Source organism: Hemiscyllium ocellatum, chromosome 46, assembly GCF_020745735.1.
Source record: "Hemiscyllium ocellatum isolate sHemOce1 chromosome 46, sHemOce1.pat.X.cur, whole genome shotgun sequence".
Classification (NCBI taxonomy): Eukaryota; Metazoa; Chordata; class Chondrichthyes; order Orectolobiformes; family Hemiscylliidae; genus Hemiscyllium; species Hemiscyllium ocellatum.
Genome location: NC_083446.1, coordinates 5,003,624 through 5,025,966, shown reverse-complemented (window position 1 = coordinate 5,025,966; position 22,343 = coordinate 5,003,624). Strand labels below are relative to the sequence as shown.

Sequence of the window (22,343 nt, the reverse complement as noted above, 5' to 3'; positions counted from 1 at the left end):
CCTCCGCCCGAGTCCTCCGGGTCAGAACGCGGAGCCAGTCTCCAATCATCGAGAGAATGGCGGCAAAATAGGCCAGGCCCAGGAGGATCCAGAACCAGACCAGGGGCTTGTACCAGACTTTGTAAACCCGCTTGGAATCTCCGCCTAGACGGGAAGACGGACAATCCTGGTAAAGACCGGGTGGGTTCCTCACGAAATCCGAGACATCAGAACGAGCCCTTTGGCACCCCCCCCCCTCTCCCCAGAGCATGCTGCTCCTTAGCATCATTCCGTTGGAGTGATGAAGGAATGCTACTCGCCCTTGGGAAGGTCAACACTGTCGGGCTCCCTTGACCCTCCTGCCAACCTCAACGTAGTCGGAGTTCAATGTAGCTAAGTGTGAAGTGATTCACTTTGGTAAGAGTAACAAGAAGATGGGGTACTGGGCTAAGGGTCGGATACTTGGTAGTGTGGATGAGCAGAGGGATCTTGGTGTCCATGTACACAGATCTCTGAAAGTTGCCACCCAGGTAAATAGTGCTGTGAGGAAGGCATATGGTGTACTGGGCTTTATTGGTAGAGGAATTGAGTTCGGAGTCCTGAGGTCATGTTGCAGTTGTATAAGTCTCTGGTGCGGCCGCATCTGGAGTATTGTGTGCAGTTTTGGTCGCCATACTATAGGAAGGACGTGGAGGCACTGGAACGGGTGCAGAGGAGGTTTACCAGGATGTTGCCTGGTATGGTAGGAAGATCGTATGAGGAAAGGCTGAGGCACTTGGGGCTGTTTTCATTGGAGAAAAGAAGGTTTAGGGGTGACTTGATAGAGGTGTACAAGATGATTAGGGGTTTAGATAGGGTTGACCATGAGAACCTTTTCCACGTATGGAGTCAGCTATTACGAGGGGGCATAGCTTTAAATTAAGGGGTGGTAGGTATAGGACAGATGTTAGGGGTAGATTCTTTACTCAGCGAGTCGTGAGTTCATGGAATGCCCTGCCAGTAGCAGGGGTGGACTCTCCTCTTTATGGGCATTTAAACGGGCATTGGATAGGCATATAGAGGACAGTGGGCTAGTGTAGGTTAGGTGGGCTTGGATTGGCGCAACATCGAGGGCCGAAGGGCCTGTCCTGCGCTGTATTTTTCTATGTTCTAACGTTCACTCCCTCAATCACCCGCGCACGGTCACAGCAATGCGTACCACACACCGCATAAACCCGCAAAGGTTCCCCTTCTAGTCTGCTATTGGACTGAACGAATGCAACAGTGTATTAGCTTCTTCGCCTCGGGGTTTGGGAGTTAACTTTCAAAACGATCGCGCGTCTGGTGGGGGGGTGGGAGGGGGGGAGTGTTTTCTCCGAGATGTCCGATCCTGAGTTCTGTCAGGACCTTCCCTGACGTTCAACCTTTGCGACCAGGAACGTGTAGCGGTTGGAAAAACTCTGGCAGCATCTGTGGAGGAGGAATTGGAGTTAACGTTTCGGGGCGTGCAGGGGTCTCGAGGTGACCCTTCCTCGGAACTTTGTCGAGCCTTTCCAATGAGCCGTTCTGTCGTCATTTCCGATCTACAGTGTCCGCTGTTTTCTCTATTAAGACCCTTACGTTTTGATTTCTCCTGCTCAATGTTGTTCGTGATCCTCAGGTTTCGTGGCTTTTTGACCCGACGGTGCGTCAGGGCGGTCGCAATCCCCACCTACCCCCGGGGAAGGTGAGATAACTTGACACGTCCGCAGATTCCTCTCCCGTAGTGGATTTGCCGCAAGATCTCAGGCCGCCTCCATGTGCGATCGGGGAATTGCATTGCTCCAGGAGGGAGGGTAAATGAAGGGGGGATTGGTGTTTCAGGCACTCCTTGTGAACCGGCACCGCGGGGGAGCCGGGAATGTGCCGGTCAATTGAATATTCCGCACAATCACGAGGCGCGCCTAATTGCGGTCAACCCTGACCAAGTCAAACTCCACAAGGCAACAACGTCCCCTTAAAGGCCACCTCAAAAACGTCAATGCGCCTCCTAAAATCGATCCGAGGTAATAGAAACGTAATGCAGAGGGGTATCTACATCACTCTCAGACTTTATTAATGCCGTCAATGCTGGGACATCGCGGGATAGGACTTTGTGCTGGTTAGTCAAGATGCTGGTTAAAACTAATGTCACTGTATCACAGAATAGATCATAGAGTCCCTCCCCCTTACACACACACACACACACACATACACTGACACACAGACACACACACACATATAGACACACAGAGACACACACACACATTGACAGAGACACACACACATACAGACACGCGCACACACACACACACACACAGAAGCACACACACACACTCATATACACATATACACTGACACACGGACACACACATACAGACACACACACACACATACAGACACACACACACGCAGACACAGACACACACACACAGACAGACACACACACACAGAAGCACACACACATACAGGCACACACACACAGACACACACTGACACACAGACACACACATGCACACACATACAGACACACACACGCAGATACAGACACACACACACATACAGACACACATACATACACTGACACACAGACACTGACACACACACACAGGCATACACACATACACTGACACACACACAGACACTGACACACAGACACTGACACACACACACAGGCACACACACATACACTGACACACACACAGACACTGACACACGGACACTGACACACACAGGCACACACACATACACTGACACACACACAGACACACACAGACACTGACACAAAGACACTGACACACACACACATACACTGACACACACACAGACACTGACACACAGACACTGACACACACACACAGGCACACACACATACACTGACACACACACAGACACTGACACACGGACACTGACACACACAGGCACACACACATACACTGACACACACACACAGACACACACAGACACTGACACAAAGACACTGACACACACACATACACTGACACACACACACACATATTCACAGACACCAACACACATGCACACACACACACACGCAGGCATACACACAGACACACACATGCACACACATATACACACAAAAGCACACACACGCACAGTAACTAGAATAGAATAGAATCCCAACAGTGTGGAAGCAGGCCATTCGGCCCATCGGGTCCACACTGACGCTCCGAAGAGCATCCCACTCAGACCCACCTCATTACCCCAACACTGTAACCCAGCATTACCCACGGCTAACCCATCCAGCTCGCCCATCCCTGGACACACCGGTTGGGGGGGGGGGTAATTTAACATGGCCGTTGTGTACAGTTCTGGTCACCATCCTCCCAGAAGGATGTGGAGAGCGTACAGATAAGGATGTTGCCTGATATTGGGGGATTTTAGTGACGTAGCAAGGTCAGAGAGACTGGCTTTGTTTCCACCGGAACGCAGGAGGTTGAGGGGTGACCTGGTCGAAGTTTGTAAGATTGTGAATGGCAATGGTTAGAGTGGAAAGTGTGAGGCGATCTCCCAGGGTGGAGGGGTCAGTTACTAGGGGACACAGGTTCAGGGGGTGAGGGGGTGGTGGAGTGTAAAGGAGAGGTGTGAGCCGAGGTTTCTCACACAAAAGGTGGTGGGTGCCCGGAACACGCTGCCAGAGGGCAGTGGTGGAAGCAGATACGATAACAGCGTTCAGGATACACCTGGAGAAATACACGGACAGGAAGGGAATAGAGGGATACGCATCCTGTAAGTGAAGGCAGTTTTAGTATGGAAGGGCAAAATGGGTCAGCACAGGCTTGGTGGGTCGAAGGACCTGTTCCTGTGCTGTACTGTTCTTTGTGATAATCCACCCTAAGCTGCACATCTTGGGACTGCAGGAGCAAACAGCACGGGGCAGCACGGTTGCTCAGTGGTTAGCACTGCTGCCTCCCAGCACAAGGGACCCGGGTTCGGTCCCACCCTCGGGCGACCATCTGAGTGGAGTTTGGGCATTCTCTCCATGTCTGTGTGGGTTTTCTCCGGGTGCTCCAGTTTCCTCCCACAGTCCAAAGGTGGATTGGCCACGCTAAATTGTCCCATAGTGCCCAGGGATGTGCAGGTTAGGGTGGATTGGCCGTGCTAAATTGTCCCATAGTGTCCAGGGATGTGCAGGTTAGGATGGATTGGCCGTGCTAAATTGTCCCATAGTGCCCAGGGATGTGCAGGTTAGGGTGGATTGGCCGTGCTAAATTGTCCCATAGTGCCCAGGGATGTGCAGGTTAGGATGGATTGGCCGTGCTAAATTGTCCCATAGTGCCCAGGGCTGTGCAGGTTAGGGTGGATTGGCCGTGCTAAATTGTCCCATAGTGCCCAGGGATGTGCAGGTCAGGCTGGATTGGCCGTGCTAAATTGTCCCATAGTGCCCAGGGATGTGCAGATTAGGGTGGATTGGCCGTGCTAAATTGTCCCCATAGTGTTCAGGGATGTGCAGATTAGGGTGGATTGGCCGTGCTAAATTGTCCCATAGTGCCCAGGGATGTGCAGGTTAGGGTGGATTGGCCGTGCTAAATTGTCCCATAGTGCCCAGGGATGTGCAGGTTAGGGTGGATTGGCCATGCTAAATTGTCCCCATAGTGTCCAGGGATGTACAGGTTAGGATGGATTGGCCGTGCTAAATTGTCCCATAGTGTCCAGGGATGTGCAGGTTAGGATGGATTGGCCGTGCCACATTGTCCCATTGTGCCCAGGGATGTGTAGGTTAGGGTGGATTGGCCGTGGGAAATTGCAGTGTTAGGTGCATTAGTCAGGGGTAAATATAGGGGAATGGGTCTGGCTGGGTTACTCTTTGGAGGATCAGTGTGGACTTGGAGTGCCAAAGGTCCTGTTTTCACACTGTAGGGAATCCATCCAAACTCACACAGACACGGGGAGGACGTGCAAACCTTTCAGTCCATAATCCCAAACTAAACTACTCCCACCTGCCTGCTCCATATCCATCCAAACCTTTCCTTATTGGTGCAGTCATGGAGGTTGGAATTAAACCAGGGACCCTAGCATTGTGAAGCAGCAGTGCTGACCACTGAGCCACCGTCCCCTCTACTGTTGTGAATCAAACTGTACAGAAAGGACGTTTATATGTAGCAATCTACACCGGCAATTAGCAGGTGGACAGTAGCTGATTTTGCAGGATTTTGCTGATTTGTGACCCTTATTTCAAGGTCACACACTAGGGATAACACACCATTGGACCAGAGAGTCTCACAGTCACAGAGATGTACAGCACAGTCCATCGGTCCAACCTTTTCCTGCTGACCAGATATCCCAACCCAATCTAGTCCCACTTGCCAGCACCCGGCCCATATCCCTCCAAACCCTTCCTATTCATATACCCATCCAGATGCCTCTTAAATGTTGTCATTGTACCAGCCTCCACCACATCCTCTGGCAGCTCATCCCATACACACACCACCCTCTGTGTGAAAAAGTTGCCCCTTAGGTCTCTTTTATATCCTTCCCCTCTCACCCTAAACCAATGTCCTTTAATTCTGGACTCTCCCACCCCAGGGAAAAGACCTTATCTATTCACCCTATCCATGTCCCTCATGATTTTATAAACCTCTATAATGTCACCTCTCAGCCTCTGATGCTCCAGGGAAAACAGACCCAATTTGTTCAGCCTCTCCCTGTAGCTCAGATCCTCCAACCCTGGCAACATCCTTGTAAATCTTTTCTGAACCCTTTCAAGTTTCACAACATCTTTCCGATAGGAAGGAGACCAGAATTGCACGCAATATTCCAACAGTGGCCTAACCAATGTCCTGTACAGCCACAACATGACCTCCCAACTCCTGTACTCGATACTCTGACCAATAAAGGAAAGCATACCAAATGCTGCCTTCACTATCCTATCTACCTGTGACTCCACTTTCAAGGAGCTATGAACCTGCACTCCAAGGTCTCTTTGTTCAGCAACACTCCCTAGGACCTTACCATTAAGTGTATAAGTCCTGCTAAGATTTGCTTTCCCAAAATGCAGCACCTCACATTTATCTGAATTAAACTCCATCTGCCACTTCTCAGCCCATTGGCCCATCTGGTCCAGATCCTGTTGTAATCTGAGGTAACCCTCTTCGCTGTCCACTACACCTCCAATTTTGGTATCATCTGCAAACTTACTAACTGTACCTCTTAAGTGCCCAGTGAAGCAGAGTTAACTGGTGGCTCAGTGGTTAGCACTGTTGGGTCATAGCACCAGGAACCTGGGTTTGAAAGCAATCTTGGGCAACTACCTGTTTGGAGTTTGTACGTTGACTGTATGGATGCACGTTGGCTTCCTCCCACAGTCCAAAGATGTGCAGGTTAGGGTGGATTGGCCGTGCTAAATTGTCCCATAGTGCCCAGGGATGTGCAGGTTAGGGTGGATTGGCCGTGCTAAATTGTCCCATAGTGCCCAGGGATGTACAGGTTAGGGTGGATTGGCCGTGCTAAATTGTCCCATAGTGCCCAGGGATGTGCAGGTTAGGGTGGATTGGCCGTGCTAAATTGTCCCATAGTGCCCAGGGATGTGCAGGTTAGGGTGGATTGGCCGTGCTAAATTGTCCCATAGTGCCCAGGGACGTGCAGGTTAGGGTGGATTGGCCGTGCTAAATTGTCCCATAGTGCCCAGGGATGTGCAGGTTAGGGTGGATTGGCCGTGCTAAATTGTCCCATAGTGCCCAGGGATGTGCAGGTTAGGGTGGATTGGCCGTGCTAAATTGTCCCATAGTGCCCAGGGACGTGCAGGTTAGGGTGGATTGGCCGTGCTAAATTACCCAAAGATGTGCAGGTTAGGGTGGATTGGCTGTGCTAAATTATCTAAAGATGTGCAGGTTAGGGTGGATTGGCCGTGATAAGTTGTCCCATAGTGTCCAGGGAAATACAGGTTAGGGTGGATTGGCCGTGCTAAATTGTCCCATAGTGCCCAGGGATGTGTTGGTTAGGGTGGATTGGCCTTGATTAAATTCTTCTGCAGTGTGCAGTTGAGGGACTGTGGTGATAGGGTGGGATTTTCTCCAACGAATCAGTGCAGGCCCGATGGGCCCAAAGGCCTCTACCTGCACTGTGGGTATTCTAAGTTGAGGGTCAGCATGAAGCAAACACTTCAGTATTTTGACAATAAAGGTCTCCAGAAAAGTCCCTATAGATTGTGGTAAGGGGGTGAAAGTTAGCAGCACAGAAGACGGGGGGGGGGGGGGGTAGAAGTAAAAATAACAGGGCACTTACCGGTTGTAGCGAGCGCCAACGCCATCGCTGGAGGGCACCAAGAGGCGTAGCTACAGGAGTAAAGTCAATGATCATTACGTGAATTAAGGACACAGCATCTGGGCTGATCAGGTGTAAAAGGGGACTGAAAAGACAAAATCTAAGACGCTGATTGGAAGAATTTTGAGACGGCGATAATGTTGGGTGGCCTGGATTTGGGGAGAGAATTAATCAATACTGCAGCAACCTGCCCCTAAAAATCAGCGAAATGGACATGCCCCCGGTGTTAGGCTTCAGGAGGGTGGGAAAGCACCTGCTTTGCCCCACCCCCCGGAAGAAGTGGGCAACTTCCATCGAGGTGGCCGTCGGTGGGAAGGCCTCCATTTTGCCCTCAGGATGCCACCATTTTGAGAGCAAAGTGAGGCGGGAAAAATCCCCAGCGAGCAACGCAGAGATACAGCGTCTCTCTCCAACAGAATCGAGAGCTTTGGGAGCAGCGGAATACTCTACACTCGCATTGCCAGAAAACTTTAGTAGAAGGAACTAGTAATTGAGCTTAAAACAACGGGAAGAAGGCAGCATTGCAAAATGCAGAATTATTGATACTTGTCAGCACGGTAAGTTACTATTACTACACAATTACTAAGTTAAAAGCCAGCAGATTGCAATCAGTATTGAAACACTGTAGATTTAAAACAACTTTAAAGAGAAGAAAAAATAATAAGCATGTTAGGAAGAAAACAGCAGGAGAAATAATGCCGTCTTGATGTCTTAACTGTCAGAGATGGGTCAAACAAAACACAAGGTTGGACATCTTGGAGAAAACAGTTCTCAAAATACAGGATTGCTTCAAAATTCACAATGAACACGTAAATACACTATTGCATTTGATCAGTCCCACAGATGATGATGTTATAAACTCCCAAACAATAGAAGAAGGCAGAGATACATTCAAGCTGTTAATTATTACTTTGAACTAAAATTCTTGAAGGAGTAAAAATTGATGGAAGAGGAATCCATAGATACTTTCATTCATGAATTAGTGGAAATAGTGTGACAATCGAGCTTTGAAATCAGAATTCCTAAGGGAACTGGTTTTTTTTGACAACAGTGATGAATCTTTGTCAGATCTATTACAGTCTAAAGAAGATTTAGCTTTGGAGAAAGCTTTTAAAATTATTCCAGAAACCAAAACCAGGAAGACTCACAGATAAATTGTATGTGGACATGCCAGTGTTGGACAGTTTTGAACAAGGTCAGAAGTCACACGACACCAGGTTTATTTGAAATCACAAGTTTTCGGGCCATGGCTCCTTTGTCAGGGGAATTGTGAGAGGAGAAAGACAACTTTACCATGGGGGGAGCAATAGAATCTATCTGCTTTAAAAGGTACAACACTCTAAAGATATGCATGACAGATCTATGACGTCCTCACAGGCAGAAACAGTGCCCAGGTCTGCTACAAATCCAAATCTACTCAGAAAATGTGCAGAGTTAGGACATTCAGAGTAGCAAAAAGTCAAAAGGCAATGATGGTAACACAACACAGCCAACAGTGGTCAAGAAAATACCCAACACACTATTGAGGGCAAGTTGAGAGTCAATGATCTCAAGTTTAAGTTAGTTACATCGATGGGCACCTCATTAACTTTATGCTCGATACATGGGCGAGTGTTCCTATTCTATCAGATCAAATACCGTGGCTGAAGGAACAGAGGTTACAGCCAACAGAGCTGAAACTACATCCCTGGGTGGACTCACTCTCAAGATCAGAAGCCACTCCATAACACCAGAAATACAACAGAGCTGACAGTGTACCTCACATTTGAGGCTGTATGCATCAATAGCATGAAGATAGTGGGAGGCATTCAATGAGTTCCAAGATGAGAACATTTTTTTTCATTCAAGAGGGTATCCACCATTTATTGCCCATGTGAGAGTGACATGTTGCTGTCACATGTAGGCCCAGACCCGTTAAGGATGGCAGTTTCCTTCCCTAAAGGACTTTAGTGACCCAGATTGGTGTTTCTCCCAACAGTGGCTCATTGGTTAGCACTGCTGCCTCCCAGTGCCAGGGACCCGGGTTCGATCCCACCCTCGGGCGACTGTCTGTGTGGAGTTTCACCTCGTGTCTGCGGTGGTTTCCTCCGAATACTCCGGTTTCCTCCCACAGTCCAAAGACATGCAGGTTAGGGTGGATTGGCCATGGGGGAATTGTCCCATAGTGCCCAGGGATGTGCAGGTTAGGGTGGATTGGCCATGGGGAATTGTCCCATAGTGCCCAGGGATGTGCAGGTTAGGGTGGATTGGCCATGGGGAATTGTCCCATAGTGCCCAGGGATGTGCAGGTTAGGGTGGATTGGCCATGGGGAATTGTCCCATAGTGCCCAGGGATGTGCAGGTTAGGGTGGATTGGGCGTGCTAAATTGTCCCATAGTGCCCAGGGATGTGCAGGTTAGGGTGTATTGGCCGTGCTAAATTGTCCCATAGTGCCCGGGGATGTGCAGGTTAGGGTGGATTGGCCGTGCTAAGTTGTCCCATAGTGTCCAGGGATGTGCAGGTTAGGGTAGATTGGCCGTGCTAAATTGTCCCATAGTGCCCGGGGATGTGCAGGTTAGGGTGGATTGGCTGTGCTAAATTGTCCCATAGTGCCCAGGGATGTGCAGGTTAGGGTGGGTTGGCCGTACTAAATTGTCCCATAGTGCCCAGGGATGTGCAGGTTAGGGTGGATTGGCCGTGCTAAATTGTCCCATAGTGTCCAGGATGTGCAGGTTAGGGTGGATTGGCCATGCTAAATTGTCCCATAGTGCCCAGGGATGTGCAGGTTAGGGTGGATTGGCCATGCTAAATTGTCCCATAGTGCCCAGGGATGTGCAGGTTAGGGTGGATTGGCCATGCTAAATTGTCCCCATAGTGCCCAGGGATGTGCAGGTTAGGGTGGATTGGCCGTGCTAAATTGTCCCATAGTGCCCAGAGATGTACAGGTTAGGGTGGATTGGCCGTGCTAAATTGTCCCCATAGTGCCCAGGGATGTGCAGGTTAGGGTGGATTGGCCGTGCTAAACTGTCCCATAGTGCCCAGGGATGTGCAGGTTAGGGTGGATTGGCCGTGCTAAATTGTCCCCATAGTGCCCAGGGATGTGCAGGTTAGGGTGGATTGGCCGTGCTAAATTGTCCCCATAGTGCCCAGGGATGTGCAGGTTAGGGTGGATTGGCCGTACTAAATTGTCCCATAGTGCCCAGGGATGTGCAGGTTAGGGTGGATTGGCCGTGCTAAATTGTCCCATAGTGTCCAGGATGTGCAGGTTAGGGTGGATTGGCCATGCTAAATTGTCCCCATAGTGCCCAGGGATGTGCAGGTTGGGGTGGATTGGCCATGCTAAATTGTCGCCATAGTGCCCAGGGATGTGCAGGTTAGGGTGGATTGGCCGTGCTAAACTGTCCCATAGTGCCCAGGGATGTACAGGTTAGGGTGGATTGGCTGTGCTAAATTGTCCCATAGTGCCCAGGGATGTGCAGGTTAGGGTGGATTGGCCGTGCTAAATTGTCCCATAGTGCCCAGGGATGTGCAGGTTAGGGTGGATTGGCCGTGCTAAATTGTCCCATAGTGCCCAGGGATGTGCGGGTTAGGGTGGATTGGCCGTGCTAAATTGTCCCATAGTGCCCAGGGATGAGTAGGTTAGGGTGGATTGGCCATGCTAAATTGTCCCATAGTGCCCAGGGATGTGCAGGTTAGGGTGGATTGGCCATGGGAAATTGTCCCATAGTGACGGGGGATTTGTAGGTTAGTCAGGGGTAAATGTAGAGTAATCGGGAAATGGGTGTGGGTGGGTTACTCTTCGGAGGGTCGGTGTGGATGTGTTGGGCCGAAGGGCCTGTTTCCACACTGTAGCATTCTATGAACAATGGATTCATGGCTATTCTCCACTGTTATGGAAGTCAGATTTCACCATAGTGGGATTTGACTCCAGATTCCCTATTACCCCGAGATCCTGGATTAACGATTCAGTGATAATCCCACTAGGTCCACTGACCACTCCTCCACGTCTGGGATGAAACTGTGGACAACCAACTGCTCAAGAGGACCTGCACTAAAAATATTTCATGAGGCTTCCTGAACTAATAACAGAAAAAAACCAATCAATTTCAGATGGGACGTGTTGCCATCATTGCTTCATATTCCCAACAGGAATCGTCATAGAACATTCCAGATCAGTACAGGTCCTTCTGAAACCAATCTGAAGCCCATCTAAGCTACACAATTCCATTTTTATCTGTATGTTTATCCAGTCACCATTTAAAAACCCTTAAACTTGGCAGGCAGTGCGTTCCACGCCCCGACCCCTCTCTGCGTACAGGAACTACGCAAGGTTGGCAGAACGTCCTTCCGTTTCTGAATGTCAATGACCACTCCCTCCGCGACTCCCTCGTCAAGTCCACCCACCCCCACCAACCCAACCTCCACTCCCGGCACCTTCCCCTGCAACCGCAAGAAATGCAAAACTTGCCCCCACATCTCCCCCCCTCACTTCTCTCCAAGGCCCCAAGGGATCCTTCCATATCCGCCACAAATTCACCTGCACCTCCACACACATCATTTACTGCATCCGCTGCACCCAATGTGGCCTCCTCTATATTGGGGAGACAGGCCGCCTACTTGCGGAGCATTTCAGAGAACACCTCTGGGACACCCGGACCAACGAACCCAACCACCCCGTGGCTCAACACTTCAACTCCCCCTCCCACTCCACCAAGGACATGCAGGTCCTTGGACTCCTCCATCGCCAGACCATAACAACACGACGGTTGGAGGAAGAGCGCCTCATCTTTCGCCTGGGAAGCCTCCAACCACAAGGGATGAACTCAGATTTCTCCAGTTTCCTCATTTCCCCTCCCCCCCACCTTGTCTCAGTCAAATCCCTCGAACTCAGCACCGCCTTCCTAACCTGCAATCTTCTTCCTGACCTCTCTGTCCCCACCCCACTCCGGCCTATCACCCTCACCTTGACCTCCTTCCACCTATCACATCTCCATCGCCCCTCCCCCAAGTCCCTCCTCCCTACCTTTTATCTTAGCCTGCTCGGCACGCCCTCCTAATTCCTGAGGAAGGGCTCATGCCCAAAACGTCGACTCTCCCGCCCCTTGGATGCTGCCTGACCTGCTGCGCTTTTCCAGCACCACACTTTCAGCTCTGAATGTCAATGAGCCAACCAAGACAAAACTGAACAAAATGGCTGTTCCTCCTGAGACAGGAACACGCAGCGCATCTCCTTGGAACTCTCTGAGGCACGTTTAGCTACAGAGCACAGAAATTTGGGATTGCCATCCAAGGACTCACGAGCAGCGTCTCGATCCCTTGTTGTCCGCAAACAGTCAAGCCCGGAGATGCAAAGCCAGCAGCACTTACCCCAGGGACAGGGTCTCGTTCAAGGACAGAAAAGACGCAGAGTGAGGTTAAGGAGTGTCCGTCAAACTGACAGAAACCTGACCGACGTCCTCGGATTCAGGATACGGTCAAAAAGGTGAAATCGGCTTGGTCTGGAAATCCCAGGATACCCCCAAAGGAAGACAAGTGCTCGGGGCAGATGTCTTCCATGACGGATGTTCCCGGGGAGGTGTTACAGGGGGCTACGTTAGTGGGGAAGGCTTCCTCTGCAACAGATGATGTGAACAGACTAAACGACTGGGTTTTAGCGAGGACAACGTGCCCCGGTGAGGTCAAAGATGGAGAAACGGGCCTTCCAGAACTGAGATCGCCAATCTCCGAAGAGAACGTGGGTCAAAGAGTGTGGTGCTGGAGAAACACAGCAGGTCAGGCAGCACCCGAGCGGCAGGAGAGATGAAGAGTCGGTGCCTGAAACGCTGATTTGTGTTCTGGAAAGGTTGCGAGAAAGACGATCTGCGAGACTTAGCGAGAGACAGGGTAGTGACAAATATAATTGCTGCTCTCCAACTGAATGTGTAACTGTGGGGTTAAAAACCTGCAGGAAATAAAAACCTGTGCATGTTCTGAGGGGAAATAATGCTCGAGACATGATTGAAGGTGGCCCAGTGGTTAGCACTGTTGCCTCCCAGCGCTGGGCACCAGGGTTCGATTCCAGCCTCAGGGCGACTGTCTGTGTGGAGTTTGCACGTGTCCCCGCGTCTCCAAATGGTGAACTGGCCACGCTAAATTGCCCAGAGTGCTAGCTGCATTAGTCAGAGGGAAATGGGTCTGGGTGGGTTACTGGGCCGAATGGCCTGTTTCCACACCATAGAGAATTGGATCGGAGGACGCCAGATCCCTCTGTAGCGCAGCGTTCTGTCAGCTCAGCCCCACCCGTTCAAGAGGATGTCTTAGAGGGTGAATAGAGGAGATTGAATCGGGAGGCTGGTGGGGTCTGAGGCCTCAGCGCCGGCTTAGGAGAGTCCTAGGGGCAAATTACTACAGATGCCGGAGTCCGTACTGAAAGCAATCAATCCCAGCGGATCAGGCAGCATTCATGGAGAGAGAGGGAGCTAACATTTCAGGTCCAGGTAACTCTTCACCAGGAGCAACAAACTACATCTTGAGTTAAGTTAAAAGTCTCTCCTTGCTGAGACCGGTGTGCTGATATCCCTCACCAGTCTGGACTGAATGGCCTCGCAGACCCAGTCCACAGAGGAGCAGGCTTCTATCGACTTGTAGACGGGCACCACAGGGGTTGGGTGACATTCCCCACCTTGGCGCAGTTCCAGGAATGGCGCTGCGAGTTTCCGCTCAGTTCGGGTTTCCACTTCAAGGGGGCTGGTGGGAGGACTCCCCCCAAGAACGCGGAGAGGGAGAGGGGGGAATCCTCAGCGGTCGGTTCCATAAACAACCCGACCAGTAAGTCGTGAAGAGACGGGGACGCGAGGGACACAGGAGGGTTGCGTGAGGTGGTGGGGGCGGGAAGCTGTTGAGGAGAGTGAACCTGCCAACTGGGACTGGAAAAAAAACCAAGAGGGGACACATTAGGAGGAAGGAGAGAGGTGACAGAGCATTGCATTGCAGAGGGATCTGGGTGTCCTGCAGCACAGAGAGTTAGAATCCAGGTCCAGGGAGTGAGTAGGAGAGAGAATGGACCCTTGGTATTGATAGAGAGGGGAATGGAATATGAAAGGGAAGACATCTCTGCCATAAGCTGTTGGCGACCGGATATTCAGCATACCGTGTGGATGGTCCTGGTCTCAACAAGAATGCAGTTCGAACAAGGTTCATTCGACTGATTCTGAGGGGTCATTGGGCCAGGCTATCGGGGGTCAAGGTTTGGAGATGCCCTTTGACCTCTGAACTCTGGCCTCGGCCCAGGAGCATGCTGGGGCTCGGTGAGAAAGAGTCAACAGCTTCAGGCAGAATGGTGACCGCGCGCCCAACCCGTCCCCGGGCTACGCCAACTTGGTCCCTTCAGCCCGGAGATCCCTGGGCCCATTGCGCCCTCATGCCCACCCTGCCCCTGCCCTCACCTGCCACGTAATCCCCGAATCCGATGGTCGTCAGGGTGACCACGACGAAGTAGGCGGAGTCCAGGAGCGGCCAATCCTCCATCCAACGGAACACCAGCACAGGGCAGAAGACGAACATCAGGCAGCCAATCAGGATGAAGAGCAGGGTGGAGAGGACCCGAATGAGAGTCGGGGACACCTTCCATCGCTGGAAAAAAGGTGGAGAGCGATCAGACAGCGTCAGGACAGAACCGGAACACTTTACAGTCTCCCAACTCACCATGACAACAAACACTGAGGGAGTGGGCACTGTCAGAGGGTCAGTGCTGAGGGAGTGGGCACTGTCAGAGGGTCAGTGCTGAGGGAGTGGGCACTGTCGGAGGGTCAGTGCTGAGGGAGCGGGCACTGTCGGAGGGTCAGTGCTGAGGGAGTGGGCACTGTCGGAGGGTCAGTGCTGAGGGAGTGGGCACTGTCAGAGGTGCAAATGTGTTGCTGGTCAAAGCACAGCAGGCCAGGCAGCATCTCAGGAATAGAGAATTCGACGTTTCGAGCATAAGCCCTTCATCAGGAATAGATGATGAAGGGCTTATGCTCGAAACGTCGAATTCTCTATTCCTGAGATGCTGCCTGGCCTGCTGTGCTTTGACCAGCAACACATTTGCAGCTGTGATCTCCAGCATCTGCAGACCTCATTTTTTACTGTCAGAGGGTCAGTGCTGAGGGAGTGGGCACTGTCGGAAGGTCAGTGCTGAGGGAGTGCCGCACTGTCAGAGGGTCAGTGCTGAGGGAGTGCCACACTGTCAGAGGGTCAGTGCTGAGGGAGTGCCGCACTGTCGGAGGGTCAGTGCTGAGGGAGTGCCGCACTGTCGGAGGGTCAGTGCTGAGGGAGTGCTGCACTGTCTGAGGGTCAGTGCTGAGGGAGTGGGCACTGTCGGAGGGTCAGTGCTGAGGGAGTGCCACACTGTCAGAGGGTCGGTGCTGAGGGAGTGGGCACTGTCAGAGGGTCAGTGCTGACGGAATGGGCACTGTCGGAGGGTCATTTTCTGAAATATGCCACTAAGCACTGGCCAGTCTGCCCTCCCAAACCTTGCCTACATCTGCCCCTGTCTTGATCTAGCCTCCTGCCTTCTCTTCTTGCCCTCAGCCACTCCATTCCAGTGGGACCAATCAGAACATGGTGCAGACTATCTCCCACTAGTGGCAGGAGTGTAGCAGTGCAACCCCTTCCCCACCTTGACTTGTCCTTTGCCACTAGATGGAGTCTGGTCAATCTAACAGTAGATGTTTTGAAATATTTTTCAGGATATACCACATTTCAGTTTAATTATTCGGCATTTAGTGAAATATTCAATTTTATAAGTAAATTCTGTGATGAATGCAGCAGGCTGCCCAATTTTGTGTCAGTATTTCAACTCGTGCATTTTTTTCCCAGGCTAAAGAATGTTCCAAGGAACCCAACCCTGGCTTTTACATTGATCCCTGTGGGAACCTATGATTCACTTAAAGTTGTTCCAATTAAAGATGCCTAACACGACTTTAAATGAGGATTAAGTCAAGAGGTGTACAGCATGAAAACAGGCCCTTCGGCCCAACTCGCCCATGCCGCCCAATTTTTTACAATTAATTTAGTCCCATTTGTCAGTATTTGGTCCATATCCCTCCATACCTGTCCCATCCATGAACCTATGATTCATTTAAAGTTGTTCCAATTAAAGACGCCTAACACGACTTTAAATGAGGATTAAGTCAAGAGGTGTACAGCATGAAAACAGGCCTTTTGGCCCAACTCGCCAACTCCATACCTATCCCATCCATGAACCTGTCTAAATGCTACTTAAATAACAAAATTGTACTCGCTTCCATCACTACCTCTGGCAGCCTGTTCCAGATACTCACCACCCTCTATGTGAAAAAATTGCCCTTTTGGACACTTTTGTATCTCTCCCCTCTCACCTTAAACCTATCCCCTCTAATTTTGGACTCCCCTTTGGACTATGAGAAAAACTGTCTGCATCCTACATTATCTATGCCTCTCATGATTTTGTACACCTCTCTATAATCTCACCCCTTTCTCCGGTGCTCCAGGGGGGAGAAAAAAGGTCCCGGCATATCCAACCGATATCCGAGTTCAGGAGCAAATCTACACCCACAGACTACCTTCTCCGACAGGGTGTTGATGAGTTGATGGGTGGAAAGTTGGATAAATGTATGAAGGGGGACATAAGGTGATGAGGGGATGTGGAGCTAAGAGACCAGCAGGGGGGCAGAGGGGGGGGGACCAAAGGATGGTACCATCTAGTTTCTCAACAAAACTCACGAGGAAAATATCTTCGACTTTCCCAATCAGCTGACCCAGGGCGGATCCCAGCTGGTCGCCTACTCCAGCGAGGAGAAAGCCAAACATTGGAATACCGACCAGGGCGTAGATAATGCAGAAAATCTTCCCCCCTTCCGTCTTGGGTGAGATATTCCCGAAACCTGGATATTGGAAACCAGAGAGAAGTCAGGGTGGAGGGTGATGGGAGTGTGTGGCTCCGTATCTTCAGTTGCAGACTCACAACAGGATGTAACAATTCCTTCAGGAACCAAACACTGTGGAAGGAATGGTTGCTCTGGTTCATAGCAAGTTGCTGAGGCCTCTTCTGAATGACTGTGTCCGGTTTCTGGTCTCCCCGTTAAGGGAAGGTTATTATTAAAGGTGGAGAGGGTTCAGAAAAGATTTACCAGGATGTTGCCGGGTAAGAAAGGTTTGAGTTATAAAGAGAGGCTGGGCCTGTTTTCACGGGAGTGTAGGAGGTTGAGGGGTGACCTTATAAAATTGTGAGGTAGAGTTAATGGTAGATACCTTTTCCCTGGGGGGAGGGATTTCAAGATTAGGGGGCACATTTTTAAGGTGAGAGGGGACAGTTTTAAAACAAAACATGTGGGGAATTTTTTTACACAGAGGGTGGCTCGTTCTGGATGTGGGTTTGCTGGCTGAGCTGGAAGGTTCGTTTTCAGACGTTTCGTCACCATCTGCGGTAACATCATCAGTAAGCCCCCGAATGAAGCATTGGTGGTGTAGCCCGCTTTCTATTTCTACGTTTAGGTTGGCGATGCCATTTCCTGTGGTGACATCGCTTTTAGGGTGATGTCGTTTCCTGTTCTTCGGTCGGAGTGCTTCATTCGGAGGCTCACTGATGATGTTACCTAGTACGGTGACGAAACATCTGAGAATGAACCTTCCAGCTCAGCGAGCAACCCTACATCCAGAACCTCAACCCGAGCTACAAAGGTACTCAAACCTCTCAAAGAGTGGTTCGTGTGTGGAATGAACTTCCCAAGAAAATAGTGGATTGAGGGTACAGTTACAACATTGAGAAGATATTTAGATAAGGACATGAATTGGAAAGGGTTTAGAGGGATCTGGGCCAGGGAGCGGGGACCAGTTTAGTTTGGGGTTATGTTTGGCACGGATTGGTTGGACCACAGGGTCTATGTCCACATTATCGGACTCTATGACAGTAAGTTACTGACTCTGAGTGTGTGTGGTGTTTACACAGCTGCTTCATCCAGCAGTGGAGGAGATTGTCTGTAGATGGCGTGGCACTTGGATAAGGGCACACAATCAGATTTAGCCAGCAACAGGATTCTGATTGGCTTCTTGTTAATTCACCCATGGGACACTGGCATCACTGGCTGGGCCCAGTATTTATCGCCCCGCCCCTAGTTGCCCCCATTGAGCAGATGGGGGTGCGCTTGACCCGCTGCAGTCTGTGTGCTGTGGGTAGGCCCACAGTGCCTCTTAGGGAGGGATTTTCTGGATTCTGACCCAGCCACACTGAGGGAACGGCGAGATATTTCCCAGTCAGGATGGTGAGGGGCTCGGAGGGGAACTTGCAGTGGGGGGTGGTGTTCCCATGTACCTGCTGCCCCTTGTCCTCCTCGATGGAAGTGTTCGTGGGTTTGGAAAGTGCTGCCTGAGGATCTTTGGGTGAGTTTCCGTACTGCCTCTTGTACACACTGCTGCCACTGAGCATCGGTGGGGGGGAGGGAGGGGGGATGTGGTTCCCATCGAGCGGGGGCTGCTTTGTCCCTGGACGGTGTCGAGCTTCTCGAGTGTTGTCAGAGCTGCCCCCATCCAGGGGCAAGTGGGGAGTGTTCCCTCACCCTCCTGCCTTGTAGATGGTGGGACAGGCTTCGGGGGGAGTCAGGAGGGGAGTTACTCGCTGTGGAGTCCCAGCCTCTGAGCTGCTCTTGGAGCCGCTGGGTTGATGTGGTGAGGCTGGAGTGGGTGTGGTTGGGCTGGGAATAGTTTTGGGGGGAGGGAGGTTGGGGGTGATTGGCAGTGTTGGTTGACGGGGGGTTGAGGTGGGAGGTGTTTGGGATGGGGGTTGGGGAGGTTATTGGGGTGGGGGGGTTGGGATGGGGTTGTTTGGGGGGGTTGAGGTGGGTGGTGTTAGGGGTGGGGGTTGGGGGGGTTATTGGGGAGGGGGTTGGGATGGGTTTGTTTGGGGGGGTTGAGGTGGGTGGTGTTAGGGGTGGGGGTTGGGGAGGTTATTGGGGTGGGGGGGTTGGGATGGGGTTGTTTGGGGGGGTTGATGTGGGTGGTGTTTGGGATTGGGGTTTGGGGGGGTTATTGGGGTGGGGGGTTGGGATGGGGTTGTTTGGGGGGGTTATTGGGGTGGGGGGTTGGGATGGGGTTGTTTGGGGGGGTTATTGGGGTGGGGGGTTGGGATGGGGTTGTTTGGGGGGAGTTGAGGTGGGTGGTGTTAGGGGTGGGGGTTTGGGAGGTTATTGGGGTGAGGCTGGTTGCTGTGGGTCGTTGAAGGGAATTTGTTGAGGGTGGGCGGGGGATTGAGGGGAGGCAGGGGGAGGTTGAGGGGGTCAGGGGGAGGTTGAGGGGGTCAGGGGGAGGTTGAGGGAGTGTGGGGTGTTGAGGGGAGGCAGGGGGAGGTTGGGGGGTCAGGGGGAGGTTATTGGGGGGGTGGGTTGAGGGGGGGTGGGTCAGGGGTGTTCTGATTTTACCGATGGTGGTGATGACGGTTCCAGCAAAGAAGAAGGAGCTGCTCAGGTCCCAGCTGCTGCTGGTGTTACTGCTGTTGGTCAGAGGGTCCACCCCCAGCTCCACCACCCTCACCGTGTGCTGTCAGGGAGAGAGAGAGGGAGGGGGAGAGAGGGGGAGGGAGGGAGAGACAGAGGGAGAGAGAGAGAGGGAGACAGAGGGAGACAGAGGGAGACAGAGAGACAGAGAGATAGAGGGAGAGAGAGACACAGAGAGAGAGAGACAGAAAGAGAGAGAGAGAGAGAGGGAGAGAGAGAGAGACAGAGAGAGAGACAGAGGGAGAGACAGTGTGAGAGAGAGAGAGCGAGAGACACAGAGAGAGAGAGACAGAGAGAGAGAGATGGAGAGATAGAGAGAGGGAGAGGGAGACAGAGAGGGAGAGAGAGAGACAGGGAGAGAGAGGGAGAGAGAGAGAGGGAGAGAGAGAGAGAGACAGAGGGAGAGAGGGAGAGAGAGAGAGGGAGAGAGAGAGAGGGAGAGAGAGAGAGAGACAGAGAGAGGGAGAGGGAGACAGAGAGGGAGAGAGAGAGACAGAGAGAGAGAGGGAGAGAGAGAGAGGGAGAGAGAGAGAGACAGAAAGAGAGACAGAGAGAGGGAGAGAGAGACAGAGAGGGAGAGAGAGAGACAGAGAGAGAGAGGGAGAGAGAGAGAGAGACAGACAGAGAGAGGGAGAGAGAGATGGAGAGATAGAGAGAGGGAGAGGGAGAGAGAGAGGGAGAAAGAGAGACAGAGAGCACCGTCACATCACAGGGAACCTCCACACCAAGACCCTCCTCACTCCCCCCCCCCATCACTCCCCACCCCCTCACTCCCCATCCCCTCACAGCCCATCGCCCTCACTCCCCATCCCCCTCACTCCCCACCCCCCTCATTCCCATTCCCCATCACCCTCACTCCCCATCCCCTCACTCTCCACCCCCCTCACTCCCCACCCCCTCACAGCCCATCGCCCTCACTCCCCATCCCCCTCACTCCCCACCCCCCTCATTCCCCATCACCCTCACTCACTTATTCCCTCACTTCCTATTCCCCTCACTCCCTTCCCCCTCACTCCCTGTCCCCTCCCTCCCTATCCCCATCACTCCCCATCCACTCACTCCCCTCACCCTCACTCCCATCCCCCTCACTCCATTGTCCCTTCACTCCCCCTCCCCTCACTCCTCATCCCCTCACTCCTCATCCCCTCACTCACCACCCCCCTCACTCCCTTCCTCCTCACTCCCCACCCCCCTCACTCTCCGTCCCCTCACTTCCCAGCCCCCTCACTCCCCATCCCGTCACCTCCTGCCCCTCAATCCCCATCTCCCTCGTCTCCTCACTCCGCATCCCCCTCACTCCCCATCCCCTCACTCCCCGTCCCCCTCACTTCCCGTCCCCTCACTTCCCATTCCCCTCACTCCCCATCCCCCTCACTCTCCGTCCTCTCACTCGCCATCCCCCTCACTCTCCATCCCCTCACTCGCCATCCCCCTCACTCCCCATCCCCCTCACTCCCCATCTCCCTCGTCTCCTCACTCCGCATCCCCCTCACTCCACGTCCCCCCACTCCCCGTCCCCTCACTCCCTTCCCCCTCACTCCCTGTCCCCCTCACTCCCCCTCCCCACACTCCTTGTGCACTCACTCCCCAGCTCCCTCGTCTCCTCACTCCGCATCCTCCTCACTCTCCATCCCCCTCACTTCCCATCTCCCCACTCCCCCATCCACCTCACTCCCTATCTCCTCACTCCCCATCCCCTCACTCCCCATCCCCCTCACTCTCCGTCCTCTCACTCCCCATCCCCCTCACTCTTCGTCCCCTCACTCCCCATCCCCCTCACTCCCCATCCCCCTCACCTCACATTCCCTCACTCTCCGTCCCCTCACTCCCTGTCCCCTCACTCCCAGTCCCCCTCACTCCCCATCCCCTCACTCCCCATCCCCCTCACTCCCCATCCCCCTCACTCCCTATCTCCTCACTCCCCATCCCCTCACTCCCCATCCCCCTCACTCTCATCCCCCTCACTCCCCCACCCCTCACTCTCCATCCACTCACTCCCCCTCCCCACACTCCTTGTCCCCTCACTCCCCATCTCCCTCGTCTCCTCACTCCGCATCCCCTTCACTCCCCATCCCCCTCACTTCCCGTCCCCTCACTTCCCATCCCCCTCACTCCCCATCCCCCTCACTCCCCATCCCTCTCACTCCCTATCTCCTCACTCCCCATCCACTCACTCCCCCTCCCCTCACTCCCATCCCCCTCACTGCCCCTCCCCTCACTCCTTGTCCCCACACTCCCCCTCCCTCACTCCTCATCCCCTCACTTCTCATCCCCTCACTCACCAACCCCCTCACACCCTTCCCCCTCACTCCCCATACCCCTCACTCCCCCTCCCAACACTCCTTGTCCCCTCACTCCCCATCCCCCTTGTCTCCTCACTCCGCATCCCCCTCACTCCACGTCCCCCCACTCCCCGTCCCCTCACTCCCCATCCCCCTCATTCCCTTCCCCCTCACTCCCCATCCCCCTCACTCCCCCTCCCCACACACCTTGTGCCCTCACTCTCCATCCCCCTCACTTCCCGTCCCCTCAATTCCCATCCCCCCACTCCCCATCCCGTCACCTCCCATCCCCTCACTCCCCATCCCCCTCACTCTCCGTCCTCTCACTCCCCATCCC

The 22,343-nt window shown here is 52.7% G+C and overlaps 1 protein-coding gene across 2 annotated transcripts in view; it reads right to left on the bottom strand.

The window, feature by feature from the left end:
* Nucleotides 1–11: 11 nt before the first annotated feature.
* LOC132836245 (potassium channel subfamily K member 2-like) overlaps nt 12–22,343 on the bottom strand; it is a 34,188-nt gene continuing 11,856 nt past the window's right edge. For both annotated transcript variants that reach the window (XM_060855598.1, XM_060855599.1), the window contains exons 3-7: nt 19,650–19,767; nt 16,960–17,120; nt 14,664–14,850; nt 7,222–7,271; nt 12–144 (exon numbers count right to left, since the gene is read on the bottom strand). In XM_060855598.1, the coding sequence (XP_060711581.1) occupies nt 46–144; nt 7,222–7,271; nt 14,664–14,850; nt 16,960–17,120; nt 19,650–19,767 (615 nt within the window). In that variant the 3' untranslated portion in view covers nt 12–45. The remainder of the gene's footprint in view (nt 145–7,221; nt 7,272–14,663; nt 14,851–16,959; nt 17,121–19,649; nt 19,768–22,343) is intronic.